This window comes from Dromaius novaehollandiae, chromosome 21, assembly GCF_036370855.1.
Source record: "Dromaius novaehollandiae isolate bDroNov1 chromosome 21, bDroNov1.hap1, whole genome shotgun sequence".
In the NCBI taxonomy this organism is placed as follows: domain Eukaryota; kingdom Metazoa; phylum Chordata; class Aves; order Casuariiformes; family Dromaiidae; genus Dromaius; species Dromaius novaehollandiae.
In genome coordinates this window covers 3,907,772-3,934,010 of record NC_088118.1, presented here as the reverse complement: position 1 = coordinate 3,934,010, position 26,239 = coordinate 3,907,772, and the positions used below count along the sequence as shown (strand labels likewise).

General features: G+C 42.8%; 1 protein-coding gene across 9 annotated transcripts in view; it reads right to left on the bottom strand.

The window, feature by feature from the left end:
- ARHGEF12 (Rho guanine nucleotide exchange factor 12) overlaps positions 1 to 26,233 on the bottom strand; it is an 81,518-nt gene extending 55,285 nt beyond the window's left edge. For 4 of the 9 annotated variants that reach the window (XM_026108195.2, XM_064524262.1, XM_026108197.2 and 1 more), the window contains exon 1: positions 23,393 to 24,508. In XM_026108195.2, coding sequence (XP_025963980.2) covers positions 23,393 to 23,424 — 32 coding nt within the window. In that variant the 5' untranslated portion in view covers positions 23,425 to 24,508. Of the gene's footprint in view, positions 1 to 4,053; positions 4,118 to 17,278; positions 17,340 to 23,392; positions 24,509 to 26,121 lie in introns of those variants that run through there. The other 5 variants (XM_064524261.1, XM_064524264.1, XM_064524266.1 and 2 more) reach the window with 5 other exon arrangements.
- Between the last annotated feature and the right edge of the window lie 6 nt (positions 26,234 to 26,239).

The following is a 26,239-nucleotide window of genomic DNA, read 5'->3' as shown; positions in this document are numbered from 1 at the left end:
TCGTGCCATGAAGCAGAGGAGAAACCTCGATGATTTGTTTGTTTGCTGCATGTTTTTATTGAGTTACACGCTACGCTTAATAGAATTGAGCGAGTACTGTAAAAAGGTCAAGCCTCATGATGTCAGAAGTTACAACCAGGATTTTAAGCTTATTTATTTATTTTTAAGTAGGCTATGGATAAATATTTCCAGGCATAGAGAGCTCAAGCTTCCCCTGAAATAAGGAAAGCTGTCTGAAATAAGCAGGGTTTGGCCATACTGGAAGAGTTCCAAAAAGGCCTTTTTCTCCCCATTTTCATACCATCTTGGCAACCTGAGCTTCAGCTCTTTGGAAAAAGCAAAAAAGTGGAGAATGTGTGTTTTGATTCTTTTCTCCAGTTTCCATTTCTGAAAATCATTTAAAATCTCTTGCCCACGGACTGCTCCACTACGAAAGACTCAAATGAAGCAGTAAGGTTTCTTGAGCAGACAGGGCGTGGCAATCAAAATTAACCTGCCTCCCTAAACTGTAACTAATTACGGGGAAATGAAATGTTTGCTTTGCTTGCCAATAATTGCAATACAGAGCTGGCTCAATGCAGCAGCCCTACTCCCCGCCTTCCCACCACCACTCCTCCTACACTGAGTCTGGAAAAGCCTTCTAGTTAGATGCACACAAAAATCAAAGCAAGCGACAACGGAACAAGAATGCTGTGCCAGACAATTTTATTTTGCTAAACCAACCATAGAAACATAAAGCCTTCAACTGCCATGGGATTTGCTTTCACCCAACGCACAGAAGGGCTTGGAGATCATTCATGTTGCCCCAGCCTGTCATGTAGTTTTTGGATTTCATTAAGCACACAGCCTCGTTCCTTATTAATGCCATACCTAACTTGCGGCTGTTATGAACCAGCAACAAGACCAGTGTGGAAACAGTTCTTAAAAACAGCAAAAGACAGCAATTAGAAAGGGAGGAGAAAGACACACTGCAACACAACTGGAAATGTAGCTTTCAAAATACTGTAACTCCAATTATCCAGCTTTAAGTTATGCAAATGTATGTTCAAGGTTCAGAGCCAGATTTTATTATGTGGCCCACAGGTCACATCTCTGGTAAGTGAGTACAGACAGTTGCCTGGCACCGCAACACCATGCCTCTATAGCACATAAGTAATAAATGTATCTCAGTTTCTGGGTATCAGTAAGAAACAGTTCCTGCTAGAGAAAAACAAAATAAGAAGAACTAATTTCTATTTTCAACTGTAAAATTAAGAATTAGTTCCCCAACTCCTAATCTCAGCAAGTTCTAAAGCAGATCTAAAATAAACATCATTACCTACATTTTGACCATTCCTCCAGCATGTCTTTCAAAAATTGTATTAAAGAACCAAAGTTAAGTTCTTCTTCTATCCCTCAACATTATGAACACACATATGAGTTAACCTTGTTGCGCTGCAAATTTACTTCTATACAGATTTTGCTGTAATTTGAAAACACCAAAAGAAACACAGCAATACCTTCGCTGATGGATTTATATTTAAAATGTACTGTATAATGCAAAATTTCATTAAGTGACTTCTGTAATAAGGTCAGTAAGACTAGCACATTAGCTCCAAGGAAGGCATCTTGTCTTAATCTATACTTCACTTCAGTTCCCTTGTTAGTTTGTATTAAAGGTTAATGTACATTACTGATCTAGAAACGCAATGTCAACATTTCAAGCTCAAGACTTCTCTTTCATCAGAACCAGGAATTTATCAGTTCACAGCTAAGCAGACACTCAAGCAAAAAGCATTTTCAGCCCTGCCTTTGCTGTCCTGCTCAGTCATGAACCTCTAGTAAAACTACACCCATTCTGCATGGGATTCACAGACAACATCCACCCTTACGACCTTTGCAAAGTTTCTAAATATTTGCCAGCTGCAATAAACTAATTTACAGCTAATATGTCTCAAACTACCCAAAGGCAAAGCGCTCTCAGTGGCCTAGTTTACACTAAGGAAAAACTGGATACACACAATTTTACAAACAGAAGCCGCAGCACACAGAGAACCAAGAAACCATTACCACACTGTTGCTTAACCCGTATCGTGTATTATTAATACTTCACAGCTTCCAGTGTAGACAAATTCTCCTGGAGAAGTTTTGCTAATGTATATGCAAATACTAAGGGCAACAGTATTAGTGTTACACCAGGAGTATAAATTATTTGAGACTGAACTAAATTAAAAATATTTAACTAATTTAATGCTTCGACATCTTCCAAGAGGGTTTCTATCATAGCATAAATGCACATTAAAAAAAAAGTAACCATGGGAAATTTCTCAATTGTCTATTTCCTCAGTTTGCCAGAATTTAAAAAAAATTAAAGCGTGTGATGGAAATTTAACTATAAAGAGATTAGGAACACTATATACTAACATTAAAGCCACCTGATGTTATTTACATTGCCTAAGAAAAATGAAGAGACCTCAGTGATATGCAAACCTATTACTTACTCCTCCCCTGAAATGCAGGTCTTGCCTATAAAACGTGAGGCAAAAACTGCACACAGCGTACATTAGATGAAAAGTGAAAAACTGACACAGGCATTCAGGGCAAGCTTTGTTCTTTGCATTTCATCAGCCCCTTCAGTTAAGTTACAGGCTGAATCCAGAAAGACCAACTGCAAAGAACTGGAGCAGAACACAGGATTAAGGTTTGACAGTAACATCAAGCCCTGTTTCTTCTACTAGAAAATGGAAGGGAAAAAGCAGTAGTGAAGCTGTGGTACTTGTAAAATGGCTCAAGATCCTGAGAACAGCACATGAGCCAAATACATTGCTATTAATAGACCTCTGAATATGTTTGTATTAGTATTTTCCTCTTGATGCTCTTAAAAGAAATAAATACAAGAAGAAAAGAAGAGACATTTACGCAGAAACCTACCAGCTGCTAAGAGGTGATGGCAGTGAAATTCAAGACATGTAGCAGCAGCATAGAGATAACCAGGCTATCAGAAACCTCAGTATCAGTTTTAAGCTGTTTCCCCACCCCCCTTTCACTTGCACCGGCTCTCAGTACCGCCTCCTCACAACAGGCACAAAGCTGAGAACTGTCAACTCTCATCGACTTTGGTGAGAGCAGAGCTTGCAGTAACTTGCAGACTGTCACCCAGCATTTTAGAGTTGCCTCTTCACGTCACAGCCACCTAGAGCACTGCCTTCCCGAAAAATGAGCGTCTGTCCACAAAGGGAAGCGCCTACTTCATAGCACATTCCCTCAAGAAGAAAAATAAATTAAAACAAAACACCAAAACAAAATACCCAGTAGCAATTAGCATTTCACAGCCCTTTCACATCAAATGCCAGTACCCATACATTAGCAGAAGCTACTGCAAATGGAGAGAAGTCTCTCAGTGAGCTCACTGCTGTCACTGTATTAATGCTGTCTCAGTTCTGCACTGGCAGTACTGTTTAAACCATCAGTGTAGCTATCCTCTGCTGATGCAATTTGAACATCTTACAGTAAAATCCAAAAAAAGGAAAAGATTAATGAAAACTACATTTGGGGAAAAAAAAAAAATCTCAAAGATGGTTTCTTGAACACCAATAGCTAATTTAAAATCAATGCCGAAACACACCAGCTTACCAAAATCACATTCATTTAGATTGCAAAAACTGGTGAGAAGGTTCTGCTAACATGCAGAAGGGTTAGTATGTAATTCAGCACGGGGAATTGTAAAGAAGGTAGTGCTGCCAGCATCTATTTGCAAGGCACCTTTCCTAGCTGTCAAAACCTTTGTTCTTGAGCTGAGAAATGGAGGTATGGATTTTCAAAATAAGCATATGTAAGTGGCCCTTTTTACAATGAAAATACATAAAAGAAACTATAGTTTCACACAACAGCTGTTTAAGAAAACAAAGCAAACCAAAACCCTGTAAGAGAAAAACCTCTCCCCATCCCCTTCAATTCCCAATAAATATAACAAGAAAATTTCTTCCTCTCTCCTCTGCACTCAGGGAAGCTAGTTTTTCATCTTTCAGTGTATTCATACATCACAGAAAAGGAACAAAGACTCTCAGATATTACCTGGTTCACAAGACAAAGTCAGCTGAACAGGGAGATCCCAAAGGCCCATTTCGGGGGGAGTACAGTGAGATCAAGTCCTCTCCAAGGAGTGCAAGCTACCCCTCTCAGAGGCTTTCTGCTTTTCTTACGCTCACCCGATATCCTTGAAAAGGCATCTGTCTGATTGTTTCACTGACCACTTGAGGGATGGGAAGAAACTCCACCTCTTCTCTCCCACCTCCTCCCAGGCAGCATCAGCCGTGGCCCAGCACTGCACTGCTAATGGACAGGCAGAGAACGGCACCGGCGCACGCCCCACAGACCACACGCCACGAGACAGCAGCCGAGAGCTGCGATTTTGAAATGCAGCATTTCCAAGTATCTTCAGGGAGAGAACACTACATATGTGCAGATACACACACATGCACACATGTATGTATTTTATTAAGTCAGAGCACTCTGATCAAAGAAACTGCATCATATGAGGCACAGGAGTAAAGGACTGGCATAGGGCAGCGAGATTTTGCCTTCAACCCATCTCCGGCCTTTTTCACAGGGTCACACCGTGGCCTTGCAATTTTCTAATTTCTTCAGGCATTAAAAAAAAAATCCATCCATTGTGGCACCTGAAAAAGCACAGTCCCTCTCCGAAAACCAGAGCCTCTGTATTGTTTTAGAAGAGAAGAGGGCGGGAAAGAGGATGAGAAGAAAAGCCTGCCTCTTTCTGCCATCCCAGGAAAGAAACTGGCAGGTCAAAACAGGGGGGCGACGAGCTCGCTGCTCTTACGGCTGTATGACTGGTCAAGCCCTGGGGAAGAAGGATTGGAGGGTGAAGGGGCTGTTTTCTTTTTCTGCCCCAATAACCTAATTAGGTTTGTGAGCAGTGCTAGCGGGATAGAAATTTCTTCACGCTACACTGTCTGTTTGTGTTTGATTAATGTAAATCTTCCCAGGGCTCTAACCATGCCCCAGGCAGTGCGATGCCTGGCACTCCATTAACAAGCATCCAAGCCACCACATACAGCAGAACAAGCAAGACAGAGTCTTTTTTTAGCCTTTTCCATAAAACCATCTAATTCAACTGAAGTAGTTTTCTGTGATTTGATTTGAATTACCATTTCTAATTAAATTCTGTATCTTCCCTGAATCACGGTGGCTATCAAAAAGATGAAACTGCAGCAAACCACTTTAATGTATTAATAGTAGTCTCTTTTGCATTCCACCAGTTCTCAAGTATAAGTTTTCACAGAGTAAACTCACCGTAACTTCTGTGCTGCTCAGTCCAATGTGTGCTGCTACCAAATATAATCTGAAAGCCACAACTGCATCAAGGCTACAATTATGCAGCAGACAGGAAGCCAAAGAAATCAGCTCCTACCCCTACATCTATCTGCTCCACGGCTCTAAGTATGCACTAACTTCCCAGCCAGAGCATGTATTTTCTATGCCTCTATCTTCCCCTGTGGCATGCATTATCATTTTCTAAATAGTAGTAAGCTGTATTTAGTTGGTTCTCATTTTGAAACATTTGCTCAGCTTCTCATTTTCTAGGAACTTCACAAATCAGAAAAGAAAATGTCAGCTCTAAAAAAGAAAACACTAACAGAAGGCCAAAAAAAAAAAAAACCACCACCCAGTAAATAGATAACAGTTCTGATATTCACTGGCTAGCACCTCTTCTTCAAGTAGTCCTAGTATGCAATCCAAAGCAGAGAAAAAATAGACAGTAATTCATTTTCTTTAAAGCAAACAAACATAATATCACAAAGAGTTAAGGAAGTGAGGGAAAAAATCATTGCAAATCCCAGCGCAGAGCTTCATATCCACTTTATTCATGCCTGAGCGAGAATCACGTGAACCAAACAGCCACTGCTAAGGCATAAAGAGGGTGTCAAAACAGGGCTATTTTTAAACCTGGTTTACATTTTAAAAAATCAGGAATTTCCTAATTCTTCTCCCTGATGCTCCTCAGCACATAAGTAAAACATACGCAAAATAACGAGAGCAGGCCAACATGCCCTACTTTACAAATACATTTTGCTTAAAACATTCTTGCTTCCTGTTTCTTTCATTTCTTGGTGTAGTTAACTCATGTGCTGACTGCAGCAGTCAAAACAAGGCACTCCACAAGCAGAGCTTAGAACTGCAAGCCAGAACGACGTACCTATTCCCGGATCTACTCCCCCCTCGAGAAACTCATATTTCATAGCTATGTGCCTCAGCCTACCCTTCAATAAAACTGGATATTATTTACTGGTGGGAAATACCATAAGTTTAACATTTGTAAGTCACTTCACAACTCTAACAGCAAAAATGTCTAACATTGCAGAGTATTATTTATTACATCATTGCAAAACTCAAATTCCTCTGAGCAAAGAGTACTTGCTTTTTTAAATTCACATACGAAATATTTAATCTAAAACCATTTGAGTCAGTGAGCAAACGTAGTAACACAACAGGAATATACTACAACCCCATGTTGTGCCTTTACGTCAAAGGGGACATTTTCAGTCCCTTTCAATATAAAAACTCCCTTATTGGCATCAACATGTGGGGGAAAATTTTACTGGTATGAATCAATCTTAAAAGCTTCAAAAATAGATACTGCAGCCTTTTCACTCCATTTCTGCACTCCTGGACAGTAGAAGGAAAGGAAGGTAAAGAAGACACGGCAAGAGATGCCACTTATCACATCACTGAAAAAGAAATATCTGCCAAAGACAGGGGAAGGATGGTGAAAGGTTCTCCTTCTTGTTTAGGCAGATTTTTATCTCCTTTTAAAAAAAGTGTAATAAGACAATTAAGTTACATTTGAAACATCACAACTGCAAGCTACAAGTCCTTGTATTTCAAGATAAACTTTCCAGAATTTCCACGTCTCTTTATTCCATCATTCTGTGTCAGGTAACAACAGTTTTAGTCTCTACTCCTTCCCTTAGACTCTCCATTAAGGAATGCTTCACTTCTCAGCCATACTCAAATCATACACCCTGCAAGCAAAATAAGCAAAGCTTTTCTTGTTGTTAAATAGCAATATTAGCAGCTCTCAGCTGGTTAGGATGGGATATGGTAAATATTTACGCAGAATTCACAGACCTTTACCCCAATAGGGAGCCAGGCATGGGAAAAGAACAGCTTCCCAGAGCTCCACACAGCGGAAGTGAAGTGGTCCCCAAGGGATGGAGTCCACACCCCTGCAAAAAAAACCCTATGAAGCTGCAACAAGAGCTCCAAATCTGATCGCCACCACTGCTGAATTTCTACCATAAAACACCACAAGGCCTGAATACACTGAGGACTAAGCATCCTGTTTGCAGCTCAGCTGAACAGGCTGAACCTCTCTCCCAATTTGTGGGAAGTTCAAAGAGACCAGGATGAAGAAGCCTACACTTTAAAAGAATTTCGTTCAAATACTACCAGGAGATGGGATGATTAGATGCATACATTTTCAATCCCCAAGATTATAATGCATTAAATCAATATACAAAAAGCTTGCCTTTGCACTTCCATAGCCCCTAAGATCATTATAGAACTTAGAGCCATATACTGTAAGCACTGTCACTCCTTCGCTCCCTTTCATTTGACGGGCTTAGGATGTTAACCTCTCCTACCTGTTACATAAAGGCAACAAACGCAACTCCCTCATCTCAAACAGGAACTTGCAAAAGATTGTATTTCTTATGAGGTTTTTTTCTGAGAGCGAATATATGAATATAGCCAAAAGGATATGCAAGAACTCTCACATATTTCAGCAAGACACAGCAAGGACACAAAGTCCACTAGATCAATTGCAAGTTTTGGACACATCTGAGAAACATCTGTGTGTTTTCAAGTATAAAAATAGCATACCATTACTTCGCACGGAGATACCTACTGAAAAGTCTCTAACACATTAGGGACACAACTTCAGTTCAGCAGTGGAGAGAATGGTGAATGCTTATTTAGTGAACATTCTTTATATTTAGTACATGTGCACTGTACTAAAAGCAAGCCTCCCCTCCCTGTTTTTTTTTGTTTTTTTAGCGTAAAGAGTCAGAGCTCTCATACTTCATTCACAATGGCACTGCGTTCTTGTCACTGAAGAGAACTGCAAACCACAGCCTGGTTTCATGCTTGTGCTGCCCTGCTTTCAGCTCACGCACCTTTTATTTTTCCTTTAGATTAATCTTGGTCTCTGACATCACATCTTCACAGAACTGATACCGATTCCTCAATATGATTTCTGACTGTAGCAGCACACAAATGTTGCCAGAACTGCAGCTGTTATCTGCACACTTGTTCCACCACCTTGGAGACGCTTCCTCCTTGCCATGTGCAGAGCAGTGCACTTGACACATGCAGAGTGGGCAAGTTTGGTCTTTCTGCCTCCAAAGCATAGATCACATTCTTCCAGAAACTTTTATTGGCCTGTAACATCAACAACTCACAAGCAGCTTATGACTAAGAAATCTTATGTCTGGCCACTTTTGGCATACTTTACGGAAAACAGAAGATGCCTTGATGAACAAATGAGTTAGTATTTCATTTGAGTGTCTGAAGCATGCTGCATTATATGTCAGCAGAAGTTAAAGACACAGAAGCTTCCTCTTCGGAATTTCTGCTTGTCACAGTAGACAATTTAAGGACTACTTATGTCAGATAGAATTTTAATTTTACAATACCACTATCTGACATATACAAACCCTTTATTATCCCACCTCCTTGGAAACATGCCTTAAGTTTTCTGTACTTCACTTTCCTATTTTTTGAAGATGAGTTTCAATACTTGAAATTCTTTTTGCACTAAGAAAGCAGACCAACAGTTACAAAAGCGGGAACACTATCCAGATTGTTTAACCCCATCTTAAGTACTCATCCATTCTATCTTACATCAGTACCATAATCTTTTTAAAAAGACTGATAAGTGAAGACAACACAGAGAGGTACAGAAAACAAGTCACAGATATTTGGCATACACAACATAATTAGAAAGGAAACTTAAACTGAATGCTATCAACCCACATGCAAGCAAGCAGAGAGACCTGCAAGCTTTCAGGTTTCAGAGGTGTCTGACACAAGAGAGTTACTGAAGAGGTTTTAGGGTTCCAGATGCAGGATGAGAACCTCCTATAAATGCCCTCCAACATTTTTAAGTATATGAGCAGGCACAGCTTCAACACTCACTAGATGGAATTACAGGGACAGAATCTGCACAACGACAGGCAAAATGTAAATGAAGAACCGACATAGAGCAAGGGAGATCAAATCAAATGTAGGATAAGCACTGGAGAAGTGCTACCCGCTAAGGAACAAGCAAGGATATTTTAGAGGTTAGAGATGTTGATAAACTGAGCAGGGTGGAAAAATGTAAAAGCAGGAGTAGAGGAAAAGAAAATACAACAGCTCTCAATTTATTACTTGAGGTAGGACCCTATTTACTATGCACCTCACTGAATGATTCACCATAAAAATGCTCTTGCTTTGCTCTAAGCAAAACCCACCTTCTGGGCTCCAGCTAGCCGACTAAAGAGCACGTATCAGCACAAGTTAGGATTAGACTGGCAACCTACTTAACAGAGTCAATCATTAAAAGACTGAACCACATCTGTCTGTTTTTAATGCAGGGCTGCATTAACCCTGAGCAAAAGGCAGTGCTTAAAAAGTTATCTTCAAATATGAAAACCCTGAAGTCATTAAAACTTAAGCATAATTGTTGATTGCAAGCATTTATTAGTAATAGATATTATTGAAGTAAAGAATCAGCTAATCAAGAAAAAAATTACAGAAGCACCCATCACTCTAAACTGCGACAGACAACCTACTATTTGATAATCTTTTACAGACAATAATTAAAATGACAAAGTTCTGGTACAAAAATAGAAATTGATTAAGAAACAGCAGTAAAAGCTGCTAAATCTGTGACACACATGAAAAAATTCTACCTGTAAAAGCACAAAGTGAAAGTTTCTTTTCATTCAAGAACCCTAATTCTTTCAAGTCTGTCATGGTCTGGGCTGTCTTCTGGCATAGGAAAATGGATATATGGAGCTTCATTTAAAAGGTCACAGTTTACTTCCTTGATCTTTTACCATGAACAATTTTAGAAGGCATTAAACATTTTAGAACAGCCTATATAGACAAATTTCTGCTTATCCTGTCATTGAAGTAAGTTCAACTGATTCCAGTAAGCCTGCTGGGGGGGGGGGGGGGGGGAGGGAGGGTAATCACTCCAAAATATGAAATCCATGCCAGTCACTAAATTCAAACTTGAATCAGTGCCAAAGAAGCATACTAAACCAAACAGAATAGTAATTACTGTATGGTTAACAATTTCAAAAGAGAGAAAAATGAAAACAGGAGTGCTCCGTTTTCCAAGACAAAATCTTCTCCATCTATAGCAAGCTAGTAAACACAGCTGCTAAAATTATGTCATAATTCAGAGATCAAAACCCCAGATGACTAACATGGTTTTAGCATTCAATATCTCGCTATGGTACACTGTAGAGCTGGAAACTTTCAACAATAGATATTTTCAGACCTAATAAACTCTACCAAGTGCTTGTTATATACCAAGAATCAGGAAAAAAAAAGAGTTTGACTCATTCTTTCCCCAGATCTCTGCAGGTCTTTCTCAACTCACTCTGGATTCCATCCTGCCCCAGCTGTACACTGTAATATAAATCAAAAGCTAAAGGACATGAGCCGCATCAAAGATTTGACCCCATAAGCAAGAGACAGTACTGACTCTATCATCACGGTATTCCACATTTGAAGCCCTACACTCCCAGCTTCTAAAAGCAGAAGAAAACAAAACGCAAGGCAGCAATACCTGTCTGTATTCACAGCCCAAGCCTCTGAAAACGCAGAGATCCATTCCCTTAACGCACTAGCGCCTACTTTCATCCTCTCATCCCTTCAGTGTGACAAGACAAATACATCCACTGATATTCAGAGTTCACAGGGTTTCCAGATATTGTATGATAGGCGCCAAATAGCAGTTTGTGTTATCTCCTCTAGAACTAATTTTATTTCTCAGTCTGTCCTATTGACAATTTCTCCCTTGCCCTCCAGCCAATATATAATCAACGGTCTTTCAAGGGCTCTCCATCTCCCCATCCACAGCAGATGATCATGCGTAAAGCACACCACTGAAGCCATTCAGGGGTCAGGAGACGGGTAGGAAGGGAAAGATGGTTTTAGACCTTGCCAGACAACTTCAGCATTCTAAGTACAACAGCGCATCTGCCTCTTACTTTGAAATCCCAACACATAGCTAGTTATACCAGTGTAATTATGACGCTACATTTCCTTGAAAAGGCAAGGCTTCTCTTTAATGGTGCCTCGTAGCTGATTCATCTGAATTTTTTAATCTTTGCTCACAGGCTGGGAACTGTATGCTGCCCTTCAAGAGAGACTTCCTGCTTTAAACTCGGGAGAAGCAGCAGTTCTAAGAACAAGAAAACTTTAACACAGTAATTGCAATCACCTTTCAGCTAACATTTGATCATCAAATTTATGAAATTAAGCATATGTTTTTTAAGATTTCCATTTTAATTCTGAGTTTAATCTCATTTCCATTTACTCAGAGAATGCAAGCAGCTTACCTACAGAAGCCCTTCTGGCTGCTCTTATCACGTAAATCTGAGAGGCATCCATGCTTGCAAGAAACCACAACTCCCTCAATGTTTTATCAATGCATGCTCCAAATGCCAATATACAAACATCTCTCTCCAGTTTCCACTAAACACATTCACTACCCATGAGCAGTTGTCCACAGTCAAATATCCTCGCAGGATTAAAAAAAATGCGTATCACCATAACCAACAGCTGAGTTGAAGTAACTGAGATGATTCAAGTTACCACATATGCGAGAAACTTGTGGACATAAAAATCAAGCACAGGTCACCAGCGAAACATATCAGCAGTTAGTCATTAAGTCAGCAAAGAATATGATATTTGCTTTAAATTTATGAACTGCCTGCAGTAAGGCAGTATCTCGACTGCAGAAGCCTGGGCAAAAAAAATGAAACGGTATACATGTAATCTCACCAATTGCAGCAGGGAAACCACTTGGATATCAACAGAAGTGCTTTAATCTAAAGTAAACATCTCCACATGATGGAAAAGAGGGAGATGAGGGGTAAAGTAGAGGGGGGGGGAGAATCTTAAAAGACTGAATTCATTTGCCACTGGGCACTTCTTCCTGCAGCATTATCATTCAACTGAACTGAGTTGACTGCCATTGAGAAACAGATCCTGGGGCCTCAGTGACAGCCAAAGTATTTGTCACTGACAAAGGACTGCCCCACAGATCTGTTATTCCTGTGCCAGATTCACGCAGGCTGACATCTACATCCACTGCGTACGCAGCTGGAGAGGTGATACAGCGACAAAGGGAGGATGCAGCGCTCAAGGATTTGCAGAGCATACAGCCACCTCCAAGAATGCTACTAGCTTCAGCATGACTAAGAAAATATTTCTTAAAATCTGACAGGAAACAAACTTTCCATCTTTGGGTCCCAGATATCTGAGCAGGCTTCTCATTTCCATAAAGCTAATCACTGTATTTTAAATTTACTACCAAGGCAGACTGATCCAAACAGGATTTGGGGATGAAGATGAAGAGATTTCACACAAGGATTTAAATAAACCAAGTCCCTGAATAGGACAGTCCTTGTTTGAAGTGTCCAGAGTCCTTTTGTGCCTGTCCTCAAAACTCATTGCAGTTTTTTTCTTTAAAGTTCATTATTTTTATGCTCTTTGTTATTTTTTCCTTTTTACGTAGCTGTTGAAATGCTCTTTCTGAACCAATTTAACTTTTGATTTCAGATATTTACTTAAAAAAAACAGGGGGGAACCCTGAAATGCCTACACATGCTCTAAAAAAACCATTTTTTATTTTGGAAAATGTATTCTCAATTAAAGCAGACAGAGGACCGACATATTTTGATGGAGTCAAGTTCTGCAATTTTCTAAAGTAATTTGCTGATCCAAGGACTCATAAAAACACTAATATTCCAAAAAGCACAGTATAGATCTGAAGGAGCCATTTTCTCAGTGCATGACTAGCAACAGATGGAGCAACATTTTCAGCACACTGCGAGCCACCGTGATGCTCTTGTCATTGCAGTAAATAAGCAGGCTTGGTGAAGCAGCCTCCCAGCAGTCACCGAACCACAATGATGGAAAAAAAAAAAAAAAGAAAGAAAAGTGGGGGGAGGAAGGGGTGGGATCTTTCCATCTGGCTGAATTCCAGACAAGAGTGTTTAGCTCTGCAGATCGCCTGAAACTCAAACCTGTTGCCAGGTTATTTCCTCTCCCCCTTTCCATCTAAGCTTAATTACCTGCTTCTGCTTTACGAGTGACCCAGGGACAGTGCTGAGAGAAACAGCCTCCCCCAGGGAGACTGTCACCTGCCAGAGAGCGCTAGCCTAACTCTCAGCAGCACAGCACATTTCACACTGCCAGGAAAGAAGTGTTTTTCTGGACTAAACTAGAGTCTGTGAGTCGGGATTACAAAGCTAAAATAAGGCCAGATTCTCCATCTCCGAAGCGGGATTGAAAAGGATGGGTGAACAGGTGCAGACGCTGAAAAACATAGCCAATGTCTCACTGCTGAGAGCAAAACCTGGTAGGTCTAAGGAAGAGGAGGTCAAGGTTTGCTGTGCAATACACAGAGCTGAAGTTGCACTGGTTAACATCCAAAGTAAACAAAAGGCTAGCATTTAAAGCTATCGCCACATTCCTACAGCTCTCCATATCGGAAGGACAGAAAAGCATGCTTGCTTTTTTTTTTTTTTTTTTTTTTTTTTTTTTTAAGTACTATGAGTTTTTATTCTCACAATAATTTCCATAATGTGAATGGGTTGAATATTTTTCATAACATCATAGACATGACATATTTGAGCATAAAACTTGGACTTTCAATACCACCCCAAGGGCTGCAGTGCTCAGCAACATTATACCTACCAACTGTTGAGTAAGTATTATTGAACTCATACACGAAGGCACCTGCCACCAAAGCAACTAGACCAGATACAGAACCAAGTTCTCTTAGATCCTATATCCTCTTCTGAACTATTGCAAGATAATTTCTTCTACTGCTGAATGTTCTGCAACTCAAGGGTAGAGAAGTCTGCGATAGAGGTATGAATTTAACCAGTGCCCTACAGACCTTGACACGTCCTCACAACATGCATTGATAAAAACAAAGAAAAACCCACAACAATTGCAAATGGCACTCTCTGCAGCCTCCCCATACCACCTTAATCAGCCAGAATGATTGAACTTGTTGGTTAGCTAAGATCTGATCTTCACCCACATGAACCACTTCCGCTGCTGAAACCACACGGACTACACAGGGCAAACCACAACCTATCATTTTGTGCCTCTCGGACTGCAAGAACAAATTGCCAACTTGAGAGCTAGAGTTCATCATCACGAGATCTCTAAGCTGTCTCAGAATCTCCATTGTTGTCCCGAAGTATTTCAGATCCCCATCTCTCCCTGCCCCCCCCATCTCCCTTCAGAATGGGGGAACCATCTCCCCTCCCCAACCACACACATTTAGGGAGTTCATACAATATAAATTAATTCTCTCATCCCTTTCATGGTTCCCCATGACTATGCTTTACAAAGTTATTAAGATGCTGTCCCTATAATTCAGGTTGGATGGCTATACAGTCTGCTGCAGAAGGAAAAAAAAAACCCTTCCAAAACCTAAAATATTATCTGATAAGAACAGTTTACTTTTGGCTGAAGTCATTGTCTAATTTGGGATATTGCATAGTAACAATTTTTTAAGAGAGGGTGGAAAAAGCTATCCTATCTACACAGATCAGAAACATATTATTTTGCTACTTGAAAGCACCAACTTTGAAAACCACTTAACAAAAGAACAGGAGTTATCACCATTTTGGACCAAATGCTGTCACACGGGAATGCTGTCATTCAGCTAGAAGTGAAATTTTAGAAGGCATTATAATTGCTCAAAGATTTTTCTGGTCCTGAACAGTACCCACACAGCCTCCTCAAGGAAAAGACAGCTACTACTAAAAGACACGCACCTTTGGTCCTCTGTAGGACAACTCAGCAGCATTGTGGTCCTGGCATGGTCCATCAAGGTCTCTTGCCTTAGATTAGCGAGTCCTTTTATAGCTGATGTTTGCCTTCAGAGTGTACTGGCAGACAGGAAACCTCTCTCATATCTGGTAATTGCCACCACCTCTCATTTCTCTCCTGCTCACTCATTTCCCGCTGACTTTATCATATCTTGCACTGCAGCTTTTTTCTTCCCCGATTCTCCCCTCCCTGCCTCGTTCATTATAGCTTCCCTCCCTCAATTCTCCTCTTTAACCTTTTTCCAATGCTTTTCTGGTGGCTCTGATCTAATTCCCTACTCATCAGAATGTCGTTTTGCAGCCAGGCACAGCAGAAGCCTCCAATGGCGCCTCTGTGCCACAGGAGTACTGAGAGCAGATGCCTCGTCTGATGTGCTGCCAATAAGCTACACTAAGAGCCACTAACATAACAGGGTAAAGAGACTTTCAAGCAGCCATCAGATACTTCAGGTAGACCTGCAAGTTGAAGCTTGTATGTTTACGGGAGTGGTAGACTCAAAATCCTATGCCTGTCTTGGATCGGCCTAGTGCTTTATTAAATAAAGACGGGCCTTTTCCTCCAGACTAGGAAATGCTGTCTCAGGTCAGTTCGGGTCCCACCTAAGCCTTCCAAACCTCTTCCGGCACTACAGTTCATTGAGGACTCCAGAAAAGCATACCTAACTCTTCATAGGTTACTGCCTCGCATTGGAAAGTCACCCAGGCACTCAGTAAAATGACTGCCTGTGATATCACAAACCAGGACTCACAGTCTACAAATAAATTCAAAATCAGTTTCTCACAAAGGCCTGAATTAGCTGCACTGCTACTCACTTACAAGCAAGAAGAGTCCTTAGATTTAAAACAAACAAACAAATTTCCACCAATATTTCTGAAGACCTCTAATGTACATTTCAAGAGCTCAGGAACAGATGAAAACCAGTTTGAGTCTCACCCTTGTGTAAACCACATCTGTTGCACCAACAGAGCAACCAAGAACTCCCACACCCGTGCAGTCCCCTTTGGTTTCTAGCATCAACACTTCAACTCCTTTATAACCACCACAAGAGGCCCTTTTGGTCAACCCATGCTGTACAGTTCAGGCTATCTTCTGCATCAACCTGTTCTCTCATTGTAAAAGTTTGAATTTTTATAAGCCTCTTAAATGAACTGAAACCTAAGTGCCTCTTCCAAGGCAGCATGCACTATCAGCACGCTAGGGTCCTGCAGGGGACACCGCATACCTTCAGTGGGACATCTGACAGCATCCAAGTAACTAGTACGATAATGACCCAAACAGATTAGAACCAAATTATCTGAAGTACAGGAGTGCCCTTACTATGCTTACGGTCTTTTCCATCTCAGGTATTCAGCCCCAGCAATGACACCATTCATTTGCTTCTTCAGTGCCAGCCTGATTCAGTGCAGCATGTTACCAATTGACATCACAGAGACGAGAAGTCCCAGCGTTGTCAAAACAAAGCTTAAAATAGCTCAGTAGATAACTTTTAAGCGTTTGCCAGCTAATGTAAACAGACGTTACTTACTTACCGTCAGACTTGGCTAAAGGGTGTAACTATTCAAGAAAGGGTTCCTGCCCAAGTCGGTCTTATAAGTCAAATAGACAAAACACAGAAAACAGTCAAGGAAAGGATGCAGAGTAATAACAAAGCATAAGTGATATTTAGCATACGTTTTGTGAATGCCAGAGTCTGAACACTTTGCTTTGTTTTTACTATTTATAAATATGTTTACATTTAAACATCAAATAAAGACATTGCTTTTTCCTGTCATTTAAAAATGTATTTATTTTTAAATGTTTTCATATTTTATTTTAAAATATGAGTAAATTCTGTTTCTTCCTGCCTTTTCTAAACATGTTTTTCTTATTTTGTACTTCTTGGTATCCTGCCTTGTATTTCACTCCCTGTACATTTTTAATCACATGCTGTAGTTTTTATATTCTTTTTCATTTTACTATTAACTTCGACACGCCTTCCCCCATCCCCATTTTGAGCCCCCTCTTCTTATGTTGAGACATTATCCACATCCAGGCTCCTGACCCTTAGTTTAGTCAAGCTGAGACTTGAACTAACATTTATATTCTTTAAACCTAGTAATTATCCAGAACAGGGCCACAAAATACAATGTAACATAGTATCACTTACCAGAAAGCATGCATTCAAGTCTATTTTCTCTTAGTGCTGTTGACATGTCTCACACAAAAAAGAGGTAGTTCTCTCAAAGTAGATAAAATGACAGGACTAGGCTGAAAGAAGGGAGAATGCTCAGGCACAGGAACAACAGTGGAGTCTTAGGAATGCTCAGAAGATCCTCTACAAGAAGCATTTTCATTAGCAACTCGGATGGCCCACTCTAGAAGCTCAGGGCTAACACAAATGGGATGCATTAATAAGTCTCTTACTGATAATTTTCAGAGGGGAAGAAGAGGTATTAAATTAGTAACCCGACAGGATAAAGCCCTGAAAGCAAGAGCCCAAGCTTATCTTTCAGGCAGCACTGCCAATGTGCTTCCCCTGTGACCCAGAAGGACCATCCAGAGGTGTAAGCGGAGAAATCCGTCTCCAGGCTGTTCCTCCTTGGGACTCTTTTTACAGCATAGGCCAAATGATGCTACCCAGGACTTTGATGTGGGGCGAAACCCATGTCAAAGCCATGCCACTCAAGGACCAAACCCTCCTCCTGCATGGGTTACGCTCACCAGTACAGAAGTCAGCTGAACGCAGAACAGTCTAAGATCACGAATGATCACCCATAAAGCTCAACAACCTCAGTAACTTCTACTCCAAGAGCAAGACACACATCTTTTACAAGGTCTCTAAATAGCACAGCAGCAGACATTAACAAGACAAGTTATCCTAAAGCACTCAAATGTGTAAACAGTTCTCCCCAAGATGAGGGGTGAAAGAAAGAATAATCCATGCGTGACAGTTGTTAGTTGTGTCAAGGCACTCCCAGTGTTCAGACGCTATGGTGACAAGTCAGAGATTCTTTATAGAATAGGCTATTTTAGGCTGGAAAAGTCAGAGTTCCCTCCATCTTGCAGCAGGGTTTGCATGTTTCACATTTACCCAGGCCTCCATGGATATCACTTTGACCGGAATGGTATCTGAGGAGCTCACATTATCACCAGACCATTTCCCTAGGCTTTATATGCAAACCCTCATACCTTCTAAGTTTTTCATAATTATCCCTGGTGAGTTCTTGACTACTAAATGTATCACACCCTAATTCCTGTGCATCTGGACAGGATTTTAAAAAGCCTGAAAGTGAAAAAGTCTACAACCCTGTACCATTCCTGAACTAGCCATTCTTCCATTAGAAACACTAATAAACGCCATAACAGGAGTTGTGTGCACAGACAGGATTATACAATTGGGCTTCCAGATGAAATATCATTCCTGCCTCCACCCAAATAATCATGACGCCCACAGCTCTATTCAAAACTAGAAAATCAAGCTCACCTCAACTTCTGTCTCTAGTAAAAACCTTAATAAACCATGCAACATGAACTGGTGGTGTTTGCTTCTTTCCTAGCCAGGAGTAAACATCACAGATGGTACTCTCTTTTGATAGCTTCAATAAAGATAAATTACAAAATGAGTTTACACACATACTACATCAACTTCTAATGTGCCAACCCAACGATGGCACAACAATGGAAAGCCAAAGAAAACATGCCGTGATGCTTTTATTGCAATTACTCTTTTTATCACTAGAAAGGGACTTTCCAGTGCAGGATATGTTCAATAAATACTGTATCTTACAAATTTCATGAATTAAATACATGCACTATTCGCAAGGTAATCACATCTAACTGTTCAGCAAGACTAAGGAATGACTTCCTATGAAGCTTTTACTCTTATCCTGCTGAAAAATAACAGCTTTTTCCCCACCATCTAGTTAAAGGAGAAGTCCCAATTACCATGGGGACTTACAAACAGCCAAAGACAGTGAAAGTGGATCTAAGCAGGTTAGAAACAATTAGGTTCTATTTTAGTAGCAAGTGAGGAGCAAATCAGCAATTAAAAGCCTCTCAAGGGTAATTATGTGTAAATTCTACCTCTCCTATTTTCCAATCATAGCAACAGAAACTACAGCACTGTTATAAATAAAACACATTTGACAGCAACTGCATAGGACGAGTAATCAGTGCCTCAGTGAGATACTCCAAAAAAAGCAAGAGCATCCATACTTTTATAGTGCTTTAATAACGAGAAAGAAACATGAAACAAATTCTGTAACTCTGCAATTGCTTACCTCTACGGTGTGTTTGGAATGGTTGTAGGAAGAAAAAATATAGTTAACTACAAGAAAAAAAAAAACTGCATTCAGATATTTTTTTAGTGTCATAACAGGATACAGCAGTGTTCTGATGATCTTTCAGTGGCCAACCGGAGCCTGCAAACGGCTGAATCTCAACGCAGCCCCAGCATGTCTCTGCAAAGAATAAAACCCTTATCTTGCTCAGCCATGTGTCGCCTGCCACAAACTGCAAAACAGAGCGACGCCCAAAGCCAGACAGCCGGCCTGAGTGTGCCTGGGACAGAAGACCGCTAAGGCAGTGAATGTGGACACGCTCACATGTGATCCTATAGAAATAACAGGAAAACACCTCCTCTAACATACTTGTCCTACCCAGCCATCCACTGCACAGAATAAGGTCCAAAAGTTAGTCTTAGATGACCCCTGTGGTCCAATCCCCTCTCCAAAATCCCAACACCTGACACACAGCCCAAAACAGCATCCAGCAACAAAAATCCAACTATCACAAATAATTAGACAGGAACTTGAGGAAGAACAAAAATAGAAATTCTCAGGCAAAAACAGCACAGTAGATCTCACTTAAATCTAGAGCTAGATATAGAGAAGCAGGCACTCTGTCATCCACCTGACCTATTTCAGATGCCTACTTTAAGAAGAGAACCTGTCCCCTAGATATGCCTATTTTCTTCCACTAACTATGAAGGCAATCTAGACAAACAGCTCTGATACAGATGTCTATCCCAAAGACTTATTAAGTTATGCAAGACAAACGCCACCTTAGGAGGCCTAAATAAATACAGGACAGCTTAAAGGGGATTGAATCAAGAGGGTGTAAATATTTACAAATATAAAGCGGCAGATCCATAAGGCTGAAAATGAATTGTTTGATACGGTCCAGTGGGCAACAGGATTATGAAAAGAAGAAGCTGACACAGTAAAAGAACATCCTGAAAGAAAGAGGAGGGAGTAAGTGTCACTGCTTAGGGTTCGGAATCACTCATGCCATCGCAAGTCACACAGGACATCATGGCTATCCTGAACTACCTTTTGCTGGTGCATGTACTTCTAAATCTCAAGTACTATTTTACAAAAGTAAAACTCTTTGCATGTTTCTCCAAAAGCTGGATAGCCTGCCAGGCATGGCACACGTCAGATACTTCTATCTTCTTTTCTGAACAACTTCGCTGAGAAGTCACTGTACTCTCACAAGTCTCAACACCTTTCTGTCTTTTTGTTTAATACCTGGTATTCCCCCACTCCCCAAGGCACTCACTTTCTAAGGTTCTTAAGACACCAAAGGAAAAAGATGCTAGAAACTACGTTGCCTTGTCAATCAGTTGGATGAGATAACGGAATCCAACTTGAGGATGGAGCATAACCAAAGAGAACAGGGCTATGGTTTGATACACAGAGACAAATATCCCCCCAAAAAATCAGATGTGAATTGGCATGACAGTATTTCAACATAGTCTCAGCTAATAAAATCCACTGAATTTTCTGGGGGAAAAAGAAAAAAAAACCTATGAGAAATAAAAAGAAGAGGGCTTAAGGAAAAAACAGTTTATCATATTGCCTATAAAGCAGCACTAAAAGTGGCAACACATACATCCCTCCTAATTAACAAAAACTTAAATATCATAAATGACACAATCGACAAGAATGTAAAAGACAAAACATGTAAAAGATGGAACAAATGCAACCTAGACAAGACAATGTCAAACAGCTATCAAAACACATGGTATGATAGCCATTTTAGACTAAAGGGATATAAAAGAAAATATTTGCTGTCTCTAACAGGGATTTAAGCAGCTATACATGTGCAAAATGCAGGTATGTAAAGCTAATATGGAGAAAAATGGAGGTGCATGCTACCTATTCATAGTATCATTCGACACAGGCACAAGCTGTTTTTTGGTTTTGTTTGTAAGGCAGTTCCCAACTCAATCATGCCAATGAAGGTCACTGATAAATGAAGAGAGAATTAAACATGTAATATGATTTGCAGTGTGTAGATCTAATGACACTACAAGCAGAGTTGTATTGCACCTGCTTTCTGTTCCAAGTTTAGGAGCTGGATCTAAAGAGGCAATACAGAGACTTCTTGGCCATGCTGGGAAAGCAAGCTTTTCACGAATATACTGCTGAGACAACAGTGACAAAAACCACACCTCTATCCAGATCCTGCATAATGCCGTAGATAAAACGAATGAGTGGCCTTCTTCCAGACTCTCGTAAGCACATGTCCATGTCATGATATTTCTCACCATTAGAGCTGGGGGTCTCTCAGGTCAGAGGTGAAGCACAGAGACAAGACCTGACTTCCCTTCTCCTCCCCAATCATCATACAACCCTGACATTAGCAAGCTCTGATTGCCAGGGCTGTGGAGATAGTGGCTTACGCTAACATTTAAAGTCTTTTGAATGAAACCTTAATGAAACACCAAAAAGATACACGTACTTGGTATGACTGAAAGCAACAGGAAACAGAGACATGTTTTGTCTCCACTACGTTTTCAATTTGGCTATTCCAACTCAGTAATGGAAAGTATTTTGTTTTTATTAACAAACTAGTTCCCTGTACTCATGCTTTTCTTTCCCATGCATCTACCCAACTACTTCTTGATGTGAAAACCCTGTTGTTCCTTTTGATGTCTTGTAAGCTGCCTTAAGACCCACAGTCTTAAGCATATGACAAAATTCTCACAAGGCCACTGAAACATCACCTTCTTTTACTATCACTGTCTTGTATGGTACAGAAGAAAAATGTGCGGGAACTCAAGAACATCTGCTAGTGTTCACACACACATGCCAAAGAAAAACAAGCTAGCATTTTCTTCTGTCACATCTTCTGCTAGTACAAAAAATACTGCACAATTCATTTCAAAGCCCTCGTACCCTAAGAACAGTACAATCAAGAACGCAGAACAGACATGATACTTGCACCAGAGCCATTTTGCACTGCTCAAGTACTGTACTGTCTATTAAGACCTAAGGAGTCATGAAAAACCCTCAGTGTTAATGAGAATTAAACTTGGTCTCTTTTCTGCCCACACATGGAACTCAAAAGGCTCTCAGGCACTCAAAAGCACCATCCTTCTGTCTCAATCCTGGTGTACCTCCTGCATCCGAATGGCCTGTAGTGGACATATAAAGCCTAAGCAGGCCTTTGTCGTAGACACCTTCACACCATTACCACCAAACATGCATGTTAAACTCCCTTTTGCCTAAAAGCATCAAAAAGGCATCTTTTCTGCTAAGCAGAAAGACTAAAATTAGACTTGCACTTCATGCTTCTGTCTCAAAAGAATGTTTCCTACTTTACTCATTTTTCTCACAACAGGGAAAAGAAGAAAACATTTCTTTTTCACCTGCCTCTGAAGCATCCCAGCACAATTGAGAGAACCCCAGAGTGCTGGCAAAACGCACATGGCAGCACCCGCAGAGAAGCCCAGAGGCCTGAGCAGGTATCCAAAACAAGTAGTAGATTACTGCTAACGTACTGTAGACACCAGTAAACATTCCTGCTCATCAAGTATCCTTCCTGCCCTCACCTGAAGTGACCTCTCTTTGAAAGGCTACCATGCACTGACCTAAAGAAAAGCAAGTGTATCCTCCACTAAGATTTTGAGCTCAGGACTCAAACGGTGTCCTTGACTCTGTCACTTTTCCAGCTTTCATTTCACATAGAAATAGTTCTTGGTGGTTTTCCTACCAGCATGAATCTGCCCTGGAAGCTGAATTATAGAGTCTCTGGTTCTTACAGTCAGGCTGGAAGGTTTCAAAGCAATTTGACTTGAAATACTTCACTTTCAAAGTTAACCCAGTTACCTTGACAGGCAGCCACCCCCAGTACGTACCGATCCCAGAAACTCAATTTAATCCCACTTTCCCGATCTCCTCTGACCAAAGATCTTTGACGCTATCACTGAAGCCAAAACGCAAAGCCCACGAGCCCTAAGCAGTGCCCAGGCTTCGTAAAATTACTTCATACTGACCTGTCCGTGATTGTGGACTGTGTGCCACTCATTGGAGCCTTTAGCAAGAAGTCGTATTATCCAACCTGCATTTTACTATTATTGCAGGAATATTAATGAGGCTTTGCACCCCACATGCACCGAGGTTCAGGATCCAGCCTTGCTCCAGAAGAGGCATGCACAGAAGACAAATGCAGTTCAAGGGTAAGGGGGAAAAAAAAAACAAACAAAAACCAACAACTCCAAAACTCTTCTTGCAGTCACCCAGAACATCCAGACCACGAAGGGGGAGATGTTTAAGAAAAGCTCCAACAAAAAACAAGGTCCTCCCCTAGACCCCCCACCTTGCCCCAAAGAAGAGGGGGAAAATAACGTGTACCGGGGAGCAAAGTCTTCAAAAGCAATAAATCCTCAGGCGGTCCGGAGTTGCAAAGAGGGTGCGCAGAGGGGGGGAAATCCCGGCTCTGGAGCAAGCAGCAGGCCAGAAGGGAAAACTTCGGGAAACGCCAGCCGAGGGGGGGGGCGGCTCCGCAAGCCCGGGGTGCGGGGACACCCCGCCTCCCCCTCTGCGGGGTGGGGTGGGGTGGGGGGGAGGGGGCCGCCCGGACGCCGGGGCCCCCCTCCCCGCCGCTGCTCACGGGCCCTGGCCCGCGGGGGGCGGGCGGCGCGCCCCGCCGGCTGCCGGTGTCCTTGGGGCCGCCGCGCCGGGGCCCATGTCCCGCTGCCGGCCCGCCCCGGCCCCCCGCCCCGCCGGCCGGCCGCGGGGGGGGCGGGCAGGGCGCCGCCGCCGCCTCTAGGCCCGCGGGGGCATGCCCGGCCGCGCCGCCTGGCCCGCTTCGGCCCGAGCTGCCGCGGGGCGCGGCCCGGCCCGCCGGTGGGTCCCGCTCGGCCCCGGAGCCGGGGGGTTTCCGGCCTGCGCGCGCCTCGCTCCGGGACGCAGAAACCGGCGGGGCAAAGTCCTGCTGCGAGGCCGCCGGGCGCTGCTGCCGCTGCCGCTCCTGCGCCGCCGCCGCCTCCCGGCCCGGTTCCGGCCCAGCTGCGCCGCGGCGAGACGAGGCGAGGCGGGCGCGAGCGGCGCGTCCCGGCGGAGCCTGCGCGGGTCGCGCCGGGCCGGGCTGGGCCGCGCCGCCTCCGCCCTCGCCCCTCCCCCTGCGCTCGCCCCGCCCCTCCCCCGCGAGCCGTTGGGGGGGGGGGGGGGGGGCGCGTTACCTCCGGGCCGCCTCACACCCCGCGGCACGTATCCTTCCGCCGCCCGCCCGCCCGCCAGAGCCCTCCGCCGGCGACAGCCGCCCCGGTGCCCCGCACGCACCGCCCGAGGCGGGGCCGCCGCGCTGCCGCCCGCTTCGGTCGGGCGTTGGGGCGTTTTCCGGTGTTTTTGAGGGGTGCTCGCTTCCCGCCCGGAGGGCCCCTGTGCCCCGAGAAGCGCCCCCCCCCCGGTCCCCTCACAGCGCTGCCTCAGGCCGCCCGCGGCGGTGGCGCATTTCCCCGCACCCGGCCCAAACGGCCCCGTCGCTGCGGGCCGAGCCGCCGCGGCCCTGGGGACGAGGTGCTGGCGGGGCCTCATGCGTACACGTCGGAGCTCCGCGGGGTTTATTCCCTCCCACCATGACGGCTGTTAATGTAAACGGAGGTGCTTCTCCCCCCCGCAGCGGGCTCCCTGTCACAAGCCCCCAAACCCTTTCCTCAGACTGATTCCCACTCGATCACCGGCCCCTACCAGAGAGAAAGCTTTTAGCATTTTCAGGCAAACGGAGTTTTTCTTCCAATCACGCATTTATTAATAGTTCTCCCTCCTTGGGCCTCTATTCTCATTGCTAAAGCTGTTTCTCCCTCTCCCTTTCCCATTCCTCCCTTGAAATCCACCTCGGAGACATCCCTCCTCTCCTCCCACGCCCTCCCCACCGTCTCTCCTGTGTTTCGTCTTGTCTTGATGCAGATCACAAGCTCTTAGGGGTAGGGAGTGTCTCACAGCTCTATCCCCCACGCAGCACACGTGCGGAAAACACCATGCTGGAGAAACTTCTCACAGAAAGTAAATACATGGCAGATTAAAGCACCAATATGAAAAGGTGAGCAACAGACCGTGCATCACCACACCTACTAAATACAGAGCATTTTCACATTAAAATGTCAACATAAATGGATTTCCCTCTCTTCAGTCACAGCTCTCAACAAAAACATCTCCTTGCTGATACCTTGCTGTGACTGCCAGCACCTATGTAATATATAACAGAGCTTTAGAGAGAAATGTCTGTCTCAGTTCTACATATATTTGAACAGCACAGCCTGCTTCTGACAGTGGATGAACAGCATGAAGCAAACTGTAGTAACAGACCAGAAGCTGAACTCTAGGTGCATTACCTAATCCTAAAATCTTGTTGCCAACACAAGGGGATAAATAAGATTTGAACCAAGCACTCTTGTTTTCAAATGCCAGAGAATAATATTTATGTACTAGGAGTTCATGAACCTTCCACGCTGCTCTCATTGACAGGAATTAAAGCTAATGTCTACCACAAAAGTGAAATGGGTTTAATCAAAGTGCGAGGGACCGTCAGCTCACTCTGCTGCTGAAGAGGGTAGGAGCTGTCACCTGGTCTCTCAGAGCTAAGGAATTCATGCAGCACCCCATCACTGAGAGCTCTTGTCAGTCTTTCCTACCAAATACCAACAGACCAACGTAAGTATCTTTTTAGCTAGCCCCCCATCATCTAGTACACTTTTCCTTCTTTCCGTCAATCAATTCTTACCTTGATACGCTTCTTCAAACTCAGGACGCTGGATTTGGAAACAGTCTGGCAAACAGGCCTCTGGAAAGTCAGGACCAGCTACAACATCATTAAGCATACAGGATAGTACCTTGCTTTA